The sequence below is a fragment of the Centruroides sculpturatus genome, unplaced genomic scaffold (assembly GCF_000671375.1).
Source record: "Centruroides sculpturatus isolate CEXI.00-Female unplaced genomic scaffold, Cexi_2.0 scaffold270, whole genome shotgun sequence".
Classification (NCBI taxonomy): domain Eukaryota; kingdom Metazoa; phylum Arthropoda; class Arachnida; order Scorpiones; family Buthidae; genus Centruroides; species Centruroides sculpturatus.
In genome coordinates, this window is record NW_019384480.1 from 477,789 (window position 1) to 501,208 (window position 23,420).

General features: G+C 27.6%; 1 protein-coding gene across 1 annotated transcript in view; it reads right to left on the reverse strand.

Moving 5' to 3' along the window:
- Positions 1-23,420, reverse strand: part of LOC111621434 (neither inactivation nor afterpotential protein C-like) — an 83,008-nt gene that overhangs the window by 22,878 nt on the left and 36,710 nt on the right. Inside the window, exons 4-12 of the mRNA XM_023363578.1 lie at positions 19,648-20,236; positions 19,185-19,313; positions 5,697-6,071; positions 5,448-5,623; positions 5,282-5,386; positions 5,116-5,215; positions 4,982-5,055; positions 4,769-4,911; positions 4,626-4,691 (exon numbers count right to left, since the gene is read on the reverse strand). Coding sequence (XP_023219346.1) covers positions 4,626-4,691; positions 4,769-4,911; positions 4,982-5,055; positions 5,116-5,215; positions 5,282-5,386; positions 5,448-5,623; positions 5,697-6,071; positions 19,185-19,313; positions 19,648-20,236 — 1,757 coding nt within the window. The remainder of the gene's footprint in view (positions 1-4,625; positions 4,692-4,768; positions 4,912-4,981; positions 5,056-5,115; positions 5,216-5,281; positions 5,387-5,447; positions 5,624-5,696; positions 6,072-19,184; positions 19,314-19,647; positions 20,237-23,420) is intronic.

The following is a 23,420-nucleotide window of genomic DNA, read 5'->3' on the forward strand; positions in this document are numbered from 1 at the left end:
ATTTTTAAAATATTTCATATCCGGCTTTACCAAGTGTCCGGGATTTCTTCAGTCTCCCCAAATATCCATTTGAATTTGTGAAAATATAAACCAGATGTCATCTCCATTTAAATTTGTGAAAATCTAGACCAGATGTAGACCAAATCTAGACCATATCTCCCTCAGCAGTAGACATCTCATCATCTGATTTCACACAGTGGATCACAGTGGGAACCAATTATTATGCATCCAACAGTTTATACAATTTTGAGGTTCTCGTAGTTTTAAGCAATTTTGAGGTTCTCGGCCCAATTACTTTAGAAACACTTTATAGATACAGATATAGAACAAAAATATTAGTAATAAATAATGAGATGAGATCCCTAACGTGAAGATATGTAAAATTGTTTGTGGCACCATCTATTATGAGATTTTATTATTAAAAAAACTTTTAATACTGTACTATCAATTATTATAAAATGGCAAAACGCTTAATTTTTAGGGTAGAGATGAGTTTTATAAAAACAAATTGTAAATGCTAATAATGAGTAAAATCTCTATAAGTCCGATCACTCTTAAGATATGATACATAACTCCTTTCTATCTTTCCGCCCCTTGACCTTTAACTAAAATTTAATAGCGTCAACGACCCTTACACACAAGCTACCATGCCGAATTTCGATTTTTAATCATTACACCATCCTGAGATATTACACAAAATAGACATTAACACACACACACACACATACATACATACATACATACAAACGTACTGTACAGTACATACATATCCATGGAATTTTTTGTTTTCGTTTTTTGACATTTTTTGGTTAAGGAGGTCTCAAAACATGGAGATTTGCAAAAATCTCTGAGGATCAAATTTAATACGATTACAGTACTTTCTCTTGTTATGTATACATAATAGCCAGAAAAGTAAAAGTTGACAAAATAAAGAATAGTGTATTATTGAAATACTTTATAACTAANGAACATTTAATAAAGTGAATATATTGGAAAATACACATAGAAGGCAAAGTAAAATTTCAACTGTTTTATTATTATAAAAATATTAAAACAGTGGAAGTTTTATTTTGTGTTATACGTATATTTTCCAATAAACTTAAGATTTTTCCACTTTTTAAATTGAAGTCAGTTAATTTTAATGTAGTTATATTTAAATAACAAGGGCTCCACACCTGACTTTTACGACTATGCAACGTTTTCAACATCGGTGATGCAATTTAAAACAATTCTTTATATTTGTTTTATACGTTATTTAAATAACTGTAAATAATAATAATCAATGATAAAACAAAAGAAAATATAGCCTAATTTCAAACAATGCGAAATAAATTAATAACGACAAAGATCTCTAAAAGAATGGAGCTTAAATCAATAGTTTGTTCAGTTGCCTGAAATTTCAGACTTTTTGATTACACGATATCCTATTTCGACTGTGTCATTTCATTTTTCTATATAAAGTCGTTCAACTAAAACATTTCGTTTCAGTGAAAAAAGTGAGACCAATGTAAATTTATATTATCATATCACATTATACAGTAATAGTGTATAATGTCAAATTACGCAAGAAATGCTAAGCTGTCACCTCGATTAGGTGATAGCTCAGTCTTTTCTTGACAAAAAAAAATTGAAATTTGGTGGTCCACAACGGGCACTCGTACCTTACTATGCACTTAGTTTTTTATATAATATAAATTCCTTGTTAGAAGAATGAGAATCTTGAAATATACGCATAATAATCCTCAGACTATCTTTTTTAAGATTCCGTAGGGATTTTTATTGATATTTTGAATATATGTCATTTAGTAAACTTTTTCAAAAGTTCTTAAGAGCACTTTTGTCCCACCGGTGGGGCAAAAGTGCATACGTACAGTACATGGTAGGGTAAAAGTTTGCAGGACAAGGTTTTTATGAAATGCTTTACAAAGTGTGTATTTTGATGAACAGAATTTAATAAAAAATAACAATTTTTCATTAAATTAAATTTAAAAAATTTTTCAATTAAACAATTTTTACATTCTCCAATCCTCACAAGGAGCCTCTTCGTATTCTTCTCACATCCTTGGCAGAGAACTCTCTGTGGTCTGAACTCTCCTCTTACGGATCAGGAATGCCATTATCCGTGTAAGGTAATTTATGAGTAATTTTTTCCGGTTTTGTTGTTTCTGTTTTCTTTGATATGTTCTGTTTATAACTCTAAATTATTCTTAAAAGGCCAGCTTGTTATTATTTCGGATTTTCCCCTTTCTTCCGTCTTTGTTGTGTAACCTTCTTTTTTTGGAGTGATCTGATTTCCGCAGGGAAGACTGGTGAATCGTTTGATCCAGAAGTAGATGGAACAAAAGATAATGTGGCTTCTTTATTGATCTCTCTATTTGCTACTGCAGATATTTGTGTTTCCTTATCGACGTGCATATCTGTTACTACACAAGGTGCAAAATCCTCATCTGTAAACAAGTTCGCATGCGCATTTTTGCCCCGCAACATCGTTTTTTTCATAAACAGGTACTGCCATCTACACATTTCCAAATGTTTAGTCCACCAATAATACATACGAGAAACGAATTTATCAAAATATCTAAGGAATGATTTACTTAAGTTTATACATAATTATGAAATATAATATGTAAACAATCAAAATATTATATCAGAAAAATAAAAAATGAATCTTACCTTCATGATTTCAAAACTATTCACGCCAAGTCGGTTATTATTAAGTTTTCAACAATTCAGAAAGAGAATTTATAAAATAACTCAATAATGCCAATCTGACATTTATACAACAAATCATATCCCCAGTGCGCACTTTTACCCGCCGTGAACTTTTACTCCACTCTCCTCTACTATTGAAATGATAATAGGTATATTAATTGAATAAATATAACTAGTATTTTAAAGTATTTTAAACTGTTAATAAAGAATAATCGATGGTAAGACAAAAGAAAATCTCGTTATTTTAAATAACAGTATTTTCTTTTGTCTTACCATCGAATTCTTTCCCATCACGTCCCTTTTCAAATGTACTCTTATTTTTCTGTAAGTAGTTTACTCTACTCAAACATATGTTAACAAGTCACTCGGGTCAATGTAACTTTATAATACAGATATACCTGGATTACGACTATTCGAAGTTTCCGAATAGCCTTGTAATAAGAAACGCAAAATACGTATAATTAAAAGAAAACAAAGCAACTACGTCACACTTCGTAGTATCTGTAATAAATAGCTATTTCAATTTATTTTAAAGTCTATTTCATTAAATAGCCAATAGATGGCGCGAATCTACTCTTCTTTATATGAAAGCAGTTTTCTAAATTAAAATCAATGTTCTGTTCCACTGTTCCCGTTTTCAATTGTAATTAACAATTAACAATTGTGCATGAATTGTTAGTTATCTCTTCTTTAATTTTAGAGATAAAAAAAAATTCTGAAATATTTTTTAATTGGTGATGAATATGGAAACTGTACACCAAAGACTTGTGACACACGTGGTTTGGATTTGGAAAGTTAAAAAGTTAAAATAAAATTAAAATGTACAGTATAATGATATAGTTTATATTTATTTCAGACTGTGAAGAAGACAGCAGTAAAAAACAGATAACTCCATCTCTTTGAAAATACTGTATAAGTTGAATGTACCGCAATGCCATTACGTCATAATAGTACAGACCCGAACATTAATTTTATTAAAAAAAATACTTAATTTTAAAATAAAACACTGTTAAAATACTGTAATAAATTAGAACTCTAGCGTGTAAAACAAATTTTTGTCGCAATTTTTTCGACAATGTTAAACAATCGAACGATTTCATGGACCATACGTATGATTCGAAGATTAGGTTACATCCGAATCACACTTATGGTTATTATTGCTATAGTACTCAGAAAAAGTTGTACCATATATTAACATAGCATTACTTCTACTGATAATCAAACGAAGGCAGCTGAAAGTATTTTCTTACCATAATGAGAAAATCAATCTGTACGCTTGTGATTTTTCACATACAGTTCACAAGTTTCCTAGGTAGATATCTAATTTGAATCGTGTTATGCATTGAAAAGACCATTTGGATGATCTTTTCAATGCATAATGCATTAAAGAGAGAGAAACAGATAGTGTAATCGGAGCAATCTTGGTCAATCCTAATCTAATTTGGTTAAAACTATCGTAGATGTGGACAGACACATCCTAAATAAGCAAAATTCTGCCTCGAATATGTCTGCTCCGTTCCTCACCATCTGGCGCCACTCCATTGTGGGCATGGCCGAACCCAAAATGAGCTTGGACAAAAGGCTCTCAGCGCCCGCAGAGCGGAAAGACTAAAAAAAGTGCCTTAAGATAATTACAGCGATCTTACTAACAGAATAAAAAAATATATATATAGTTTCGTGAATTATATGCATATTATAAATATGAACATTTTAAAAATTGAAGAGATTTAGAATAATCTTAGTTACATTATAGAAAACATTTAAGAGTAAATAAAGTATTGAATTAATAAATATCTCGTATATTATTACATAATTACGAAAATCGATATACGTTTTATTTTTAAAAAACTGCATCAATGTTTTATTCAGATAACAAAATGATTTTATATAACAGAAAAAATAAATGAACATACTCAGAAACAAAATCCCGAAATTGTTCCGAATAATGATATAACAACGGCAGTGATGGCGGAGGATTTCTAAAAGTATGAAAAACAGAAATTAATTTTTAAACAAAATAACGCACCGCTTTTAAATAAATCATCATCACTTTTACCTGGCCGTCTGAATCATGTATCTTAAAGAATCGTATTCGGCAGCGGGTGGTTCTCCAAAAGCCAATTCCAAAGTTAAGATTCCGAGGGACCAAACATCACATCGATTATCATATTCTTTATAATCTCTACCGCAAGTGACAACCTGACAAAATAAATGTATTTATATTAATACTGTTTTTTTTTTTCCAGATTTCAAATCCGGAATAAATTACCTCCGGTGCCATCCAGTGAGGAGAACCAATTCTAACTTTCGTATCATATCTGCATCCCGCTTGGTACGAGATTCCTGTTTTATTATATCAGATTAATATTATTTAATTTTTTTAGTTTATAAATAAAATTTTACCGAAATCTCCTAAACGAATATCGCCAGTTTCAGTCAGATATAGATTAGAAGCTCGTATGTCACGATGAATAATGTCATTTTCGTGAAGTGATGCAACAGCCTAACAGAAAGCGCGATGTGTTTTAATTTTTATTAAAAAAATATTGAAATTCACAAAATAACTTACCTGAATTATTTCTTTCAGTATATAAGCAATCTGTAGTTCGGTTAAGGTTTTATTATAGGATTTCAAACATTTCACTAATTGAGATACCGTTCCACCCGTGCAGAGCTGGAAATTTGATTGTTTTAAAAAGATATAATTTTTTTCCGCTGATAGTAATAGAGCTTACCTCCATAACAATCCACAATTCGTCATCTTTTGGTTCGTCTGCCAAATTTAAAAATATTCCGAAGAAATCTGGTAAATAGAAGTGGTCGCCCCATATTGAAAACACGCGATATTCGGCTTCTATTTCAGACATATGCTTGTCTATATCTTTTACGATTTTTACTGCAACTTTGCGACCTAAAACTTCATAAAATCACTCAAACGCTCGATTTTCATTATTTACTGAAAAGCAAAAACCAAATTAACTTGCCTGTTTCGGTAACTTCGGCTGAATATACGACCGAGGTCGTTCCCTCACCAATTATTTCTAATAATTTTAACTTATTTTCAGGATATGATAAAGTTGTAAAGTCTATAAATTCACTAGAATATGATCTGTCATAAGGAATCTTGTTTTGCAGATTTTCTTGATTCTCGTTTGAAAAAGCTGCAGATTCTTTCGATTCATCTTTTACGGATTCGGTTGAATCATCATCTTTTATGGAATCGTCGCTTTCTATCAAATCTAAATTTTCTTTTCCCGATTGTTCCGCTTCGTCTTTCGATGAAACGTCCTCATTTACAGGTGTTTTATCGAATTTTTCAATGCATTCGGCGTCTAACTTTGATTCTCTTCGTACAGTTTCTGCGACAGAATCGTTTTCAGCCATTACTAATTTTTAGCAAGCGTTTACACGTAGAAAGCTACTCTAGCTAATGATTAAGGTTGCAAAAATTTCTTAGTAATTCTATTACATATCAAAGGCTTCGCGAAACCTTTGAGTGCACGCTATATATTTAATCTATATACTTCAATACTTCACTAAAATCTTTAAATAGAAATTTAGACTAATTCAATTGATAAATAAGAAATCTGTCTTTAAAAAATGAAATTTATACTAGTTCAAAAATACGTTATTTCGAAATTAATTTAAAACTTTTATCGCAATATTAACGTAACAGTTATCTGCATTACAGTTTGGAATGATTTGATGGGATATAGCGACATAACACATTGCTAGGTCGAGGAGCTGGGGATTTTTCCCGTTTGGAGAAAAATTTAAGAGACCGCAGTTTTTCTATTTCCACAAATAAATGTTATTTTTACTAACAGAAAATAAAATCTTTAAGGCTGTTTTTTTCCTTTCTTTATTAATAAGGAACTATTCTACTTATTTCATTCATTCAATACAGAAATGGCAAAAGAAGTCCGCTCTACTCGGACCCCATGCAAGCCCTCGTTAGCTCGCACATGAGCGATCTTCCAAAGACGGCATCCCAAGAGAGCTTTGTTTTCAACTCTTTCCGCCCGTAGACACTAAGAGAATCTCTATTAGCAAGCCCTTTTCGGGTTTGGCCAAGCCCACAATGGTGCGGCCGGGTGGCGAGGGACGGACCAGACATATCCGGATGGACCACCCCCCGAAAATTTCCTGGGGATTTTTCGACCCGTTCGGATTCGATCCTGAGACCCCCAGATGACCGAACGGTGGCTACTAGTGATGTGCCGGATATCCGTATCCGTATCCGCGGATATCCGAGGGAAAAAAAGATCCGTATTCGTATCCGTTACTTTTTAGCGGATCTTTTATCTTTAAAATTTCATATAAGTAATGAAATTCATTAAGATAGGTAGCAATAAAATACTAATGACTTCAATTCAAATCACTTTTTATTTCTTAAAATCACATATTTGCACATTCACATTGCAAAAATTTTATCATGCAAAATTCATTTACTATCGTAAAATATTTCCATATTACACTACTAAACTTTTTAGTCGACATTGTTTTTATTTTAATTTAACTCAACACTCTCCGAAAATACAAACGTAATCTACGCTATTCCGTGTCACACTAAACTATTGATATAAACAAAAACACGCGCAGTGCAAGTCAAAACACGTCGCGTTACTAACGCAAATGTGAGGTCAGCCGATTAGGGGTGAGGTGTTTTCGACAGCCAGCGGTCAATACTGTCGTGTGGGCGCGGAATGACTCACCGAGACAGGTTTACCATATAAAACCGTTTAATAATATACATAAATCGTTCTTACAACAATCCAATAAGTCGGGCAAGAGCCTATCCCACGATGGGTTTCTGTAACAGTTCCCAAAAATCGGAAAGTTCGATTTTTCGATTGGTCCCTGGATTGATCCTTCGATTGGTCCAGCTTTCGGCACTGTGGACGCAGAGAACGGTGGCCCCGGGGCACGCACCAGCACTTGTAGTGATGTCCTCGGTTGACAAGTCAAACCTCTGCGATTCTGGACGTGACCTCGGCGATTCTAGATTGGACGGGTTGGCGAAACCAGTTCCTAGGTCGTCGAAAGAGCCTTCGTTGGGTCTCGGTCAGGAGCACCAAATTCCGACAGGTGAGCACTACACACCAAAACCCAAGACCCCGTAAAGTTCCTGAAAACGCGGTTTTATCGATTTTTCCACCACGGTCGCCTCTCCATTGGTCTCTCCTCGTCACATGGTGACAATTCGAAACCCCAGGAAGGGCGCGGGAGAGGTCAACGTCGCGTCGGAACACGACTCTTCTCCAACCTCGTTTTCTTCGACTTTACTCTATCTATTATTTAAAATCTTTTAACAAGACAAAAGGTTCATTGTTTAAATCCGATCTTTAAGTTCGCTCTTTCACACTACGAAACTTGACTCATTTAAAAAGTCGTTAATGGCCTCCTTTCAGACCCCGTTTGGGTCCTCACACAAAGCGTCAACTATCGGTCCAAGGTCACACGCACCAGCGCCGATTGAGTACGAAAGTTGAGATCCGTATCCGTGGATATAGACACTAATGATCCGTATCTGCGGATATATTTTTAACGATCCGGCACATCACTAGTGGCTACCACCTTGACGAAATCTTTCTGAGAAACTGGCCCCTATTCAAGTGTTGTACACGTAAAGAAAATCCGGACAACCAGTCAATCCGGAGCGAACCAGCGAGCTAGGGTTCAGTGGTTAGCCTCCAACATTATAATTAATTAATTAATATTTCTGTGGTTAACTATGTAAAGAAAAAGCAAACAAATTACTTTCAATACTTTTTATTTTAACAATTAAAACAATTCAATTAATTATTTCATTACTTTGTCAATACAGTTACTTGAAATTCTAAAATATAAACATCTTGTTTACACATGAAAATATTAAAATTTAAAATAGTATAACAATTGTGCAATTATAATTCGTCAATAATATATATATATACATATATTAATATATTTCAAAAGCGGCACATCATTTAACAATTTTTGTATTATATATAATTACAATTTGTACTTAATTTCATTTTATAATTTAATAATTTAACAAAAATTATATTATAAAAAATAATTACATTTACACATACATTTTATTGTTACATCTTATTTAAAAATATTATATTGAAACGGATTTACAGCGAAATAAGTTTCCACAATCATTTAATTTTGCAACCAATTCCTAATTTTAAAATTTCGAGATTAAAATCCTTTTTGAATTTTTTTTTTTTGTTTTTGGTTAATTTTGTATTAAAAAATAATTATGAAATGTCTGTAAAGAAGCTTTATTTTACGTCTTAAAAAAGGTTTCGGGACATCCACGTAAAGATAAAAAACTTTATTGTATTAAAAAATTCAAGTTTTAAGACGTAAGGAAAGGTAAAATTAAAGATTGTATGGATTGATTTATCTATTTATTATTATCACTATTTTTTTTTTCTTTTTTGCTTTATCTTAATTGTATTGTCTTTTCTGAACATTTTTAGAATAACCATTGTACATTTTAAAATATATTTAAAAATTTTTTTTTCCTAAAAAGATAATACAAAGAGCATCCTAAATTNTTTGTTTAACATAAATTTTAATATATCAGTTCTTTTAATATGATATAGTGTTAAATAAAATAAAAATAATGAATTACAAACGAATATAGAAAAAATTAATTCTTAAAATATAACAGAATAGGAATTAGGAAATAATTCTTAGAAAAATAATCAAAGACATTGGGCAAACTTTACTACTAATAAATATTAAATACTTATTTAATAAGAGAGTTCTTTAGGAAAAATTTTTTAAGGATTTTTGTCTCAACATTTTATTTTGTCTAAAACAAATAAATATATTAAAAAGTAAATAAAGTTGGATTATTGATGTACTGAAATTTAAATATAAATATTTATATATTTATGAATCATTTTAACCATCAATAGATATTAATATAATATCTTATATGCAACTGTAAAGAAATTTTATAATATAAATTATTATTAAAATTTAATTTTTATCATTTTTTAATAAAGTTAAATATAATACATTAAATGATTTTTTGACCAACTTTATATTATATATAACTAGGGGCTGTCTATAAACTATATCTGCATTTTTCTTGAAATTTTTACTTCCTCATTGTCCAATTTGTCCAAGTTTCTGTAAAATTTTTCTGTTTGGATGTCCAACAAAATTCAATCCCCCTGAAAACCTTTATCACTTTATGAATAATAAAATTCATAAACTGTATAAAATTTAATGAAATGAAACAGACATCCATTAAAGTTCAACCCCTCCCCTTGTCCAACTTGTCATAATCCTCTCTCTTCCAGCATGGATGTCATTTATGGACACCCCTATATATATATATATTCTATTTTATGATTTATTGAGTAATTAAGCACTACCCATAAAACTAACATCCTGCAAGAAACTATAAAAGAAAACCTGCAAAGGTCTTTTAGCCTAAAGATAAGCTTAACATGGTGAAAATGTTTGCTTTTGTAGATTTTTTGTAGTTTCTTGCTGAATATTGGTTTTATGTGTAGGACTTAATTACATATACTGAATAAACTTAATGACTCATATTGGGTATTTGAAAAATTTAAGAAATTCTATTTAATTTCTTTTTTAATTACATTTCAGACTCAACAAAACATGAAAATTTAGATAGTAATCTTTTAATTAAAATTTTTGATAATGATTTTTAATTTATAATTAACAAAATTATATTTTATCTACTATTTTTGACAGTACCTTAACAGTAGTTAGTTGCAGCAGTGCAGTATTTTTCTAAGAATGTATCATTTTTCACTAAATGTCTGGCATGATACGTAAATATTGCTTTTATTGCTAAAATAGCTCATAATGGCTCCAAAAAGTCGGGGTCAAAATTAATCCAAAATATAACTTTTGTTTCTGATTATACCCCGAAACAGGTTGAATGGTCACCTTACATTTTTATAGATCGTTTATAACTATATTCAGGTATAACTAAACTTCGTTCAAGTATTTTATAACCAGATTAAAAATAAGCTTAAAATCATTTGTAGACGTTTTTCAAATTCCCCTCCATGCATTAACATTAGAACTGTCAACTTTTTAAAGTAATTTTGTAGTGTTTTATGTTTCTGCCAATGAATTAAGTAAATGTTGCTCAAGTAGGCCCTACTGTAATAAATATAAACAAAGTCTGAAATTGTACAGTTATAAAAAGAATTGAAGATCAACACTCGTATTAAAACAAGTTTAATTTCCATGTATTGGAAAAAACCACACACAATTTTTAATATATAAATACAGTTTCAGTTTGTACTTGTTAGTTACATCAGAAGTGGAAAACAAACAGCGGTATCCTTTTCTCGGAGGTTTAAAGTTGGTTCCGACATAATTTTTTGCAGGCCAGATCGTGAAAACAAAGTGAAATTTGAAAAAAAAAAGTTTTATAAATGATTTTAAGCTTATTTTTGACCCAAGAATTCATCCTTAAAATACTGGGACAGAGTGCTTTGCTTTTACACAACGAATATTCAAAATAAGTCGTATAACTTGATGCATCTTTTTACAAATGATAACAGGATTCTTAAACATTTTTTCCATCTTTAATTCCTGCTTAATTTTTTATTTATTTTCAAAGCTAAAAATTTTTAAAGTTATCCTTTATTCTAATAAATAAGTAAATAAATATTCGTAAATATTTAACCGTCTATGCCAAAGGTCATCAAACTTTTTTCACAGCGGGCCAGATAACTGAGAGAATGACGAGCGCGGGCCACATAACCATTTTGTTCAATACAGTATAGTGAATACAGAAAAAATAAAGATAACCAATAAACTGTATTTATTTACCAATACACAAACACGATCGCCGCAGCAAGCTCGTAATCGCTTTTGTTAGAAACTTCATTGCAACACGAAAAGCGCTGTTATATCCAATATCGCAAGAAATCGCCGAATTTTTTTATTTTACTGATTTTCCTAAATATTGTATTATTGTCAGATGCAAAAATCAGATTGGACCAATTTTAGCATTTTTACTTACACTTATTTTAATTTTTTCTACATAGTAACTTTATCTACAATCTATATTTCCATATAAATAGTTATATTTTAGCTCATTTGTGGCACAGTGCGGTGTTGGGCCGGATGAACTGACCTCGCGGGCCGTAGTTTGGTGACCCCTGGTCTATGCTAATTTTACGAAACGTTTTCACATAAGTTACCTACATCGTAAAGCCGTTTAAAGTTAAAATGTATTCAATCATTACAAAAAAAGACTACATACTTAAAAATGTTATCGGTATAAATTAGGCCATTTCTGACTGAGAATCTATAAAACTAATATGGATAATTGTTTTTGAATATTTAGTTACTTTTTTTAAACATAAGTTACATAGCCTATGTTATAGGAAATGATTATATCACCTGAAAAAAATAGAATATTAGACAAATTTTAATGTTTGAAGAATATTTCAATAGCTTGCAATATGATTATATTTTTAATTTGACATTAGAAATATTCATTTAAATTTTAGTTGAAAATCATATCAAATATAAGCATAATTAGGATCAGATCAATTGATTTTACTATATAGATAGTAATTCAAATTTCTTTTGTAATATTAAATTATAATTCAAATTTATTACATCAAAGATAGCCTAAAATATAATTTAAAAATATTAATAAAAATATGAAATATATTTATAATGTTTGATAAAAATAATTTTATTATTTTATTTCTATAATATTAACTTTCAGAAACACTTTACCATTGTATTATTATTAAAATCACATTATATTAACATTAGCAGATGTTAGGATTATTTAAATTTACATTAAAAATCTACTTTTTTCACTTTTTGTGACTTATTTTACTTTAAAACTGAAAAATCATAGAAACTACCCAACGTGATTTGCTTAAAGTTTCTAATTCACCAATCAGTCCCTGAACAAACTGTTTTCACATTTGCCATAAAGTTATACATTTAAAAAAATTTTAATATTCATAAATTTATTAACATAATTGCTCATGAATCTCTATTTTGTACTATTTCGTTACTCTATAAATCTAATAAATTACTTATTTATTGTACCAACTATAGTTTTAATCATTCTTTAATGTAAAATTTATCTTGAATTACACAATACAAGTATACATAAATATATTACCAATGTGCATAGGAAATTTTATGTGTAATATGTCTAATCTGTGGAATGTCATAATGCATACATGTTTGTGTAAATTAATTAAACAACTTATATTTCATTATTTAAAGCAATATTTGACTAAAGTTATAACATAAAAAATACAAACAATATAATGAAATTTATTTCAAAACAAAATAATAATAATAATAATAATAATAATATAATACTGCAGTTTTATTTTAAATGTTCACTTTTTTAAAATAAACTATAAAATTTGTGATAAAAATTTTAATTAAAAAATTATTTCTTTACTGATTTGATTACATTATTTAAAATTATTAAAGAAATTTAAAATGAATAAATTCTTACTAGACACTTCAAATACATCAATAATTAATAATTAAATCTAAATAAAATTAATATCTGAATTATTTAGATGAACTTTGGACAAAGTAAATTTAAAAATAAATGGAATTTATAGGATAAACATTGGCAATTCTATGACACTTTTTTAACACATCTTCATTAAATAAGTAATGTAAAATTAAATTTGAAATTTTGCTCAGAGATGGCATTGAACATATAAAATATGAAAAATTTGTCTGTTAGAAAAACCGATTATCTATTAACTGTCAGCAGAAAGATTTCTATTGTAGGAGGAAGAAAAGTGAAAATTTGTAAAGTGTATTTAAACACTTTAAAAATTGTCACTTTTCTTCCTCCTACAAATTATCACTTAGTTTTATCATAAATTTACAATGAAAATATTGAAGATAAGCAATTTATTCTTTGGTATTTCAATAAATTAAGAACTGGAGACATATTTAAACATGCAATTACTGTATTATTATTTTTATTGTGTTTTGAGTTTAAATTTCCTTAGCTATGTAGACAGTAATTTTAGCTTTTGCTGTGAAAATATAGACAAACAAAACACTAAGGACTATCATTAAGAAAATAAAATAATAATAATACACTAAGATAATAAATAATAATAATATTATCTCTACACTATATGTAGAGATAATATTAGCTGAACATATTCTGAGTGTCTCATATTTTTTAACTGCAAAAAGAAGTACCATGAAATAACCAATACATCATGAAATTACTAGACAAGGGGCCATTAAAATATTGTCATTATGATAAAGATAAGTTTCTTAAAGCAGCTAGGATGGTGAAGAATTAAAAACTATTCAGTATTCAAGGCATCTAATGAGTGAAGTGTTTCCTGGTCCACTTTAAAAGGTTTCCCTGTAAAAACAAATAATGAGGATGGCATTACTCATTATGTTCCAAAATTAGGAAAACCGTTTACATTGAATAGCAAATTGGAATAAAAAATTTTCAAATATATATAACTGACATGCAAGATCTAAGACTTTGGCATACTAATCCAAATTCAACATATTACATATAGATTAGCAGAAATATACAGCAGCAAACATACAATAAAAAATATCAGACAGCTGATGAATGTGATGGCAGGACTGTGGAGTTTGTGGTCAGTTTTAATGATGTTAAAAATAAAATGTGCATAATGGGTGCAATGCATTTTCTATTTGGTTTGTACCATATGAAATGCTAGGCATCATTTGAGGAAGGAAAAAAGTGTGTTTGTTATGATAGATGTGCTGGCAATTTAGAATGAAGCCGGGCCACATAACCATTTTGTTCAATACAGTATAGTGAATACAGAAAAAATAAAGATAACCAATAAACTGTATTTATTTACCAATACACAAACACGATCGCCGCAGCAAGCTCGTAATCGCTTTTGTTAGAAACTTCATTGCAACACGAAAAGCGCTGTTATATCCAATATCGCAAGAAATCGCCGAATTTTTTTATTTTACTGATTTTCCTAAATATTGTATTATTGTCAGATGCAAAAATCAGATTGGACCAATTTTAGCATTTTTACTTACACTTATTTTAATTTTTTCTACATAGTAACTTTATCTACAATCTATATTTCCATATAAATAGTTATATTTTAGCTCATTTGTGGCACAGTGCGGTGTTGGGCCGGATGAACTGACCTCGCGGGCCGTAGTTTGGTGACCCCTGGTCTATGCTAATTTTACGAAACGTTTTCACATAAGTTACCTACATCGTAAAGCCGTTTAAAGTTAAAATGTATTCAATCATTACAAAAAAAGACTACATACTTAAAAATGTTATCGGTATAAATTAGGCCATTTCTGACTGAGAATCTATAAAACTAATATGGATAATTGTTTTTGAATATTTAGTTACTTTTTTTAAACATAAGTTACATAGCCTATGTTATAGGAAATGATTATATCACCTGAAAAAAATAGAATATTAGACAAATTTTAATGTTTGAAGAATATTTCAATAGCTTGCAATATGATTATATTTTTAATTTGACATTAGAAATATTCATTTAAATTTTAGTTGAAAATCATATCAAATATAAGCATAATTAGGATCAGATCAATTGATTTTACTATATAGATAGTAATTCAAATTTCTTTTGTAATATTAAATTATAATTCAAATTTATTACATCAAAGATAGCCTAAAATATAATTTAAAAATATTAATAAAAATATGAAATATATTTATAATGTTTGATAAAAATAATTTTATTATTTTATTTCTATAATATTAACTTTCAGAAACACTTTACCATTGTATTATTATTAAAATCACATTATATTAACATTAGCAGATGTTAGGATTATTTAAATTTACATTAAAAATCTACTTTTTTCACTTTTTGTGACTTATTTTACTTTAAAACTGAAAAATCATAGAAACTACCCAACGTGATTTGCTTAAAGTTTCTAATTCACCAATCAGTCCCTGAACAAACTGTTTTCACATTTGCCATAAAGTTATACATTTAAAAAAATTTTAATATTCATAAATTTATTAACATAATTGCTCATGAATCTCTATTTTGTACTATTTCGTTACTCTATAAATCTAATAAATTACTTATTTATTGTACCAACTATAGTTTTAATCATTCTTTAATGTAAAATTTATCTTGAATTACACAATACAAGTATACATAAATATATTACCAATGTGCATAGGAAATTTTATGTGTAATATGTCTAATCTGTGGAATGTCATAATGCATACATGTTTGTGTAAATTAATTAAACAACTTATATTTCATTATTTAAAGCAATATTTGACTAAAGTTATAACATAAAAAATACAAACAATATAATGAAATTTATTTCAAAACAAAATAATAATAATAATAATAATAATAATATAATACTGCAGTTTTATTTTAAATGTTCACTTTTTTAAAATAAACTATAAAATTTGTGATAAAAATTTTAATTAAAAAATTATTTCTTTACTGATTTGATTACATTATTTAAAATTATTAAAGAAATTTAAAATGAATAAATTCTTACTAGACACTTCAAATACATCAATAATTAATAATTAAATCTAAATAAAATTAATATCTGAATTATTTAGATGAACTTTGGACAAAGTAAATTTAAAAATAAATGGAATTTATAGGATAAACATTGGCAATTCTATGACACTTTTTTAACACATCTTCATTAAATAAGTAATGTAAAATTAAATTTGAAATTTTGCTCAGAGATGGCATTGAACATATAAAATATGAAAAATTTGTCTGTTAGAAAAACCGATTATCTATTAACTGTCNATATTAAATCATCATGAATTATTATAATAATGTTTCAAACTGTTATGTTCTACTCATAATAATTCTTCAGTCTGGAGTGTTAAACAGTATTAAAACATCTTATAGAACCAAAACACTCCAGTAAATAATCATGGAAAGAAGGTCTAATATTTTCTATCCTTTCTACAGATCATCTTCCGGTCAAAGATCTTGAATTGGAATGCTATGCTCATTTTAATTTAAATTATGTTATTTTACATATGTTTTTATATTAAACTGCTGATTCCCACTTATTAACAAGTTTAATTTGTAGAGTATTACACATTATATCGTTAATTTCTTATAATTCTATTAAAATATAAAAATATACAAATTCTTAATTCACTATTTAAATATAAAAGAAAATGAAATTTAAAAAATTTAGATTATATATTACTTTAATTAATTAACTCATTTTTAAACTCAAATTAAAGAATTTCCACTGCTTAAAGGCATGTTTTTTAACAGTTTTATCAAGCAATGGCTCCTGACTTAATATTTAAACTCAAATTCAAAGCTATTATATTTTTGAACATGAATTTAGAAATGAATTAATATATTATATTATATGTAGCTTATTCATGAGATTTTAAAATGGTATATACAATTAATAATCTATGAAAACAACGAATTTTTATTTACAGAAAAGAAAATTAATCGAAAGACAATAAAAAATGTATAATCAAAGGCAATCGAAAAAAATAAACCTTAAAAATAATTCTAAAAACTGATATATTAACAATCCTTATCATAACAAATATTTCAATATTATAACTCATAATTTGCATGTATTCTATTGATAATATTACGTTATTTTTAGAAAAAACTCAACATCATAAATTGTCTGCTTTATAAAAATTCAAATAAAAAGATAAAAGAATAATTTTAATTTTAAATTACTAAGAATTTATACAATTACTTATTGCTCCCAATTAGTAAATAAGAAATAAAGATATCAATGTATGAACTATGAATTATTTTCATAGTTCATTCATTGTATTTAGATTCATAACAAAAAAATCAATTTTGTTATTTTTTGTTTAACATAAATTTTAATATATCAGTTCTTTTAATATGATATAGTGTTAAATAAAATAAAAATAATGAATTACAAACGAATATAGAAAAAATTAATTCTTAAAATATAACAGAATAGGAATTAGGAAATAATTCTTAGAAAAATAATCAAAGACATTGGGCAAACTTTACTACTAATAAATATTAAATACTTATTTAATAAGAGAGTTCTTTAGGAAAAATTTTTTAAGGATTTTTGTCTCAACATTTTATTTTGTCTAAAACAAATAAATATATTAAAAAGTAAATAAAGTTGGATTATTGATGTACTGAAATTTAAATATAAATATTTATATATTTATGAATCATTTTAACCATCAATAGATATTAATATAATANATTACTAATGTATTATCACAAGCTTAAAACACAAACTTTATATCTTAATTTTTTAATATATTCATAATGACAAAAAATAATGCCTTAAAAGTATAGTCATTTTAATGGTTTAGTTAACACTTCCATTTACATAATATACATTTAACAATTAAGAAATTATTAATTTTATCACAAATTTACCAATGTTTATCCTGTATTCAATACATTTAACAATAGTTTAGTAACCAATTCAACAACAAAGATTTTAAAATGCAAATTGTAAAATATTTTTATCTCCATTATGATGGATTAAAGATTCTCAATCTAAATAATATTGAGGATAGCATTGGCAGACTTTTTAAATGTTTTGTTGAATTTCAAATTTTTAATGAAAACATTCTGTAAAATACTTACTAAAAATAGTACTCAAATAAAATTAAGGTAAGCATTGTAATATTGTATATTTTATTAAAAAGACTGTATTGAAATATCTCTCATGAACCTATGGCTATATGCTTATCAATAAACTTTCAGTATAAAAGTTTATTGATTAAAGCATATAGCCACTAATCAGTAAATAGCACTGATTTTTTATTAAGTTAAAGTTATTAAGCTAAATAAATCTATTTTCATTCATATAATTTATCAATAACAAAACTACTTAATAAGCTACACATTTGTAATTCTTATAAAAAAAATTTTTTTACTATTTTAATTAAAACTTTTTTCTAANCACAAATTGTAATCAGCATTTTAAAAAATTTATATAAACTTTAACATATTTAAAAACTTAACTACATAAACAGGAGGCAAATAATCCATCAATTTGATAATTATTTTGCAATGTCACAATCCAGTTATCATCATATTGTTTGACCCAAGCACCTTTTACGTGATAAGAAAAAATGTGTTCATGACTATTTTGTGTATTTGCTTCTATTTCTAATGCTAAATTAAGATCAATTCCTGTCTGTTTTGGTTGTATTCCTCTTTTATTACCTAAAGTAATATGTGCTGAACACTGTGCAGACTGACTGTTAACAGGATTAATATCTAAAGAAGCTAATGATGGGATTAAACTATTTTCCCAACAATCCTCAGATGAACTAGCTTTATACAATCCTGTTCTGTTTTTAAATGATGTATTTTGTTTTGAAGATGTAACAGGTGACCATAATTCTAATTGACTGGCATTCAAATTTACCCATGCTCCAATTGATCGAGGACTTATAATAAAACCAATAATATTGAGCTTAGAAACTTTACCATATTCGTTTTGCACAATCATTTCATCTAAATATCGTTTAGCTTCAAGTTCATTATTTCTTCCACAGTATTTTGATGTGCAATGAAGAAAATATGAGTAATTATTTAATCCAAAGTACTGTAAAAACTCTGAAATAAAAAAAATTATAAATATTAAGAATTTTCAAAAAATTTTCATTTTTTTTCTTAATTTATTATAGATTGAACTGTTTTTGAAAATTCAATTTATTGAATTTATTCAATTAAACATTCAATTCAAAAATATATCAATTTTATAAATATTAAATTAAAAAATTATATTTAATTAAATGTCAACTAATACATTCTTTAGAAAAAGATGCAATGTATCAATAATTTGTTTGGATGTTTGGTATTTGAGAAAATTCACTTTATTCTAATATTAAAGATAAAAATTCAGCTTATATGTGAAAAATTATTTAAGATATTTAGCTGAGTATTTTACCTTTGCTGGGATTTTTCATCAAATGTCTGAATGTCATTGCAAATTCAGAAATATTCAAACATTCATTGAAACAGTGAATAGCCTTACGTTTTAAACTGTATGAATCTTCTTCATTAATAAACCAAGCAAAATAGAGAGGATATATATATTCCCACTGATTAAGTTTTCTCTCCAGTATTTCATATCTCAAACCATGTGTATTTTTTGATGCCAATTTTCCAGGAACAAATTTCCAAGGTGTTTTTGGTTCAATGATAAGTTGAACATATCCATTTTCATCAGCCAATGATAAATAATACTTGAATTCCCATATACAAATATTACAGTTATCTATCACAATAATTTGCTTCCCATTCTTACATGCTTGAATACTCTTTTGTTTACAGATGTGATGTGCTTCTTTTAATCTGGATGGATCAAAATTATATTCACCATTACATTCAAAGAAATGATCTGCTGAACACACAAAACAACATTTTCCATATTTTTCTTTAATTCTGTTTGCAAGATAAGATTTTCCACTTCCAGGGAGTCCTCTTAAAATTATCATTATTTTAGATTTTTGAAAAAATTGTAATGTATTTTCATCCTAGAATAATAATAATTCAAAATATATTTTAAAAATAAGTTAATATTACAAAAAAATGTCTTAGTAAAATAATTTACAATTTTTTTATAAATCTTCTTAATAGCTATATGTAATTTGCTATAAATTTTAAGGACTTATCACACCACAGTTTTCAATTGGAAAGTTCACAGATTTTATTAAACCAATATGTACAGTACATTTTGGGCTGATTATTACCCTTCTTCATTTAGTTATAATTCAAGTGTTTTTATATTTTCCAATTTGTATTCGACATTAAATTTAACATTTAACAATACAAATTGGAAAATACAAGAATACTTGAATTATAACCAAGTGAGGAAGGGTAATAATTGGCCTGAAATGTACCATACATATTGGTTTAATAAAATCTGTGAACTTTCCAATTGAAAACAGTGGTGTGATAAGTCCTTAAAATTTATAGCAAATTACATATAGCTATTAAGAAAATTTATTATAATATAGGACAGAAAGCAAATAATTATAATTAAAATTTTGCTTTTTACTTATTTATTGGTATAGCTAAATATAGCTTTATTTCTTTAAATCAAAATCTTAAACTAATTTTTGACAAAAAATTTATTCAGGAATATTTTTTTGATTTTTTTCTTTAGTATAATAGTTCTTAATCTGGGAAGCATGTACTTTCAGAGGTATTAGATAACATTTTATTATTATTTTTTATATAATTACTATTTTTCTTCCATTCTGAAATACCAAATAGAATCTTTGAAGAGGATGTAAAAGTATTGTCCCTATGTTCACAACTGCATAACAAGTACATATAATGTAAGCAGAACTGAAAGTGATATTTCATGTAGCCATGGATCAGACCATATTATCTTGTTGAATGCAAAATACCCAAAAATTTTTTCTTTATATTTTTTGAAATAATATTCTAAAATGTCCACAACTAGCTGTTGTGCTACTGTTCACAACTTCACAAGCAGCTAGTGCTATCATGTTGTGGATATCATGTTAACTATGTAGAGTCAATACAATGTTCTATAATTTCAGGTAAAGGTGTGCATCTTGCCAGAAGTTAGTCATTTTGAGTACTAGTATGTAGGATAAAATATGTGCAAACATCAATAGTTTATGTTTTTTTAATTATTGGTAATTAGTTTTTGGTATTTTCTATTCAACTGAATTCAGAGCTGCCCAGAGGGTAATGGGGGTCTGGAGCAAAATATATATAATAATTTAATTTGCTGTTAGGCCCCAATATTAAAAGAAATAGGTAAATGAAAAAATCATTCTATATGAGCTTCTACTTCCTCAGTCCAAGGCAATTTGCTCCTTCTGTCCCTTCTGGACATTCCTGACTGAATCATCCAGTATTATCCATAACTGTGCAAGTGTCACTTTCAGTTCCTCTTCCACTATGCTTTTGTTATATAGTAATGCATGTAATATTTATAAGTGCATGTTTTAGAGTCTATTCTGGGCCACTTGGAATTTCAGAATGAAAGAAAAACAGACTACCATGTGTAAAACCTGCAGTGGCTTACAGCTTACAGAAAATTACTAGAATAGAAAAACATTTCCATAATCTACCCACTGTATAGACTATCTTTTTGGATAACAAAAAAAAAAAATGTGCATTCTCTGTATGAAGGACTTACTTGAACATCTGTTTCATGTTTCATATTAGTTGTAACTAAATGACATACAAGTGAACAATGCCTGGAAATTATTTTAATTCATTGAATATCGAAACAAAATTAAGATATCAAGAAAAACAAATATAAAGATTTGGAATTTTCAAATCCATTACACAAATATATCAGAAATAACATTTAAACAGTTAAATCCAAATGTCTCAAAATAATTTTTATTTTACACAAACTACATGTACTTATATCAGTGTTATTCAACCTTTTTTATATTGCGGTACACTCAAGTACCTATAACTAAATTTCCACATCACACTTAAATTATAATGTTACACAGAGAAAAAAAATCATGTGATTTAAAGAGAACTGACTGAGAACTGACTGAGGAAGAAGAAGCTCATATAGAATGATTTAAAGTTGTGTTTGTAAACATTCTATTGCCATATTACTTGCATTTAATATAATTCTTTTTATCTATATTTTTTTGTAAATTAAATAAAACAGCATTATTGTTCCTTAAAATAGCAGCAGGTTACAACAATAGTCATTTAAATTAATAATTTTCAGTTACGTAAGAAAAGCAATTAAGTCTTAATTTGCATTTAAAAGTGGCATGATAATTGCTTTTAGAAATCTGCCCAATGACCTGCTATTTGTAAATTAAAATAATTTGAACTAATTTGGACAATTATAGATAACTTACATTTTTGATTTAAAGAAAATTTCATCTTAAATAAAATAACCCAGTGTTATGCACATATAATTTTGCTTATGGATATATATTTTTTACTACATTATGTATACATTATAACAATAAAAAACTCATATAATCAATTTAAAGAGATTTTAATTTTGACATGTACAGTACACTTATTGTTCTTTGGGCTTCTTTTGAAAGTAATTTATTTAATAACCTTCGAAAATTTTCATGGCACACTGGTTGAAAATCACAAACCTATATAAAAGAATCTTTTATAGCATATAAAAGTTTGGAAGGGTTTAATTAGTCAATGATGCATCTAATATTTTCAAACATTGGGCTTTTGAAAATATCTGGCAAATTTTTTAAAAATGTATTTCTCTGTGGTCATTTAATTGTATTCTTTAATACAATAAACAAACAATTAAATCAATCCTGAANTTGTGCAATATCCGCTATTGGTCTAGATTCAACCAATTCTGTCGCGACACGAGTCGGCGATGACGTTTTACCGTATTATACGAGTCTCTTTTAGCGTGTTTATAGGAATACGGTCGCAATAATTTTCGCCGAGTTATACGAATTCGTATTATATGAACCCGTGTTATAAGGGGTCTACTGTATGCATGCATTGATATATCCATTCTTCGAATTCCAAAAAATTTGACGTTCGAAAGCGAATAAAGTTAAAATGCAGAAGTTCCAGCAAAGCACATTTGGAAAACATGCTGTAAAACATTGTCTTTAATTAACATAAGAAGTAATATCCTGGCATAATTGTCAGAGGAGGATTTTATTCATTTTGCATTTTATTGAGGAGGTGTATTCTCAAAAGAAAAGTCGTGTCTTT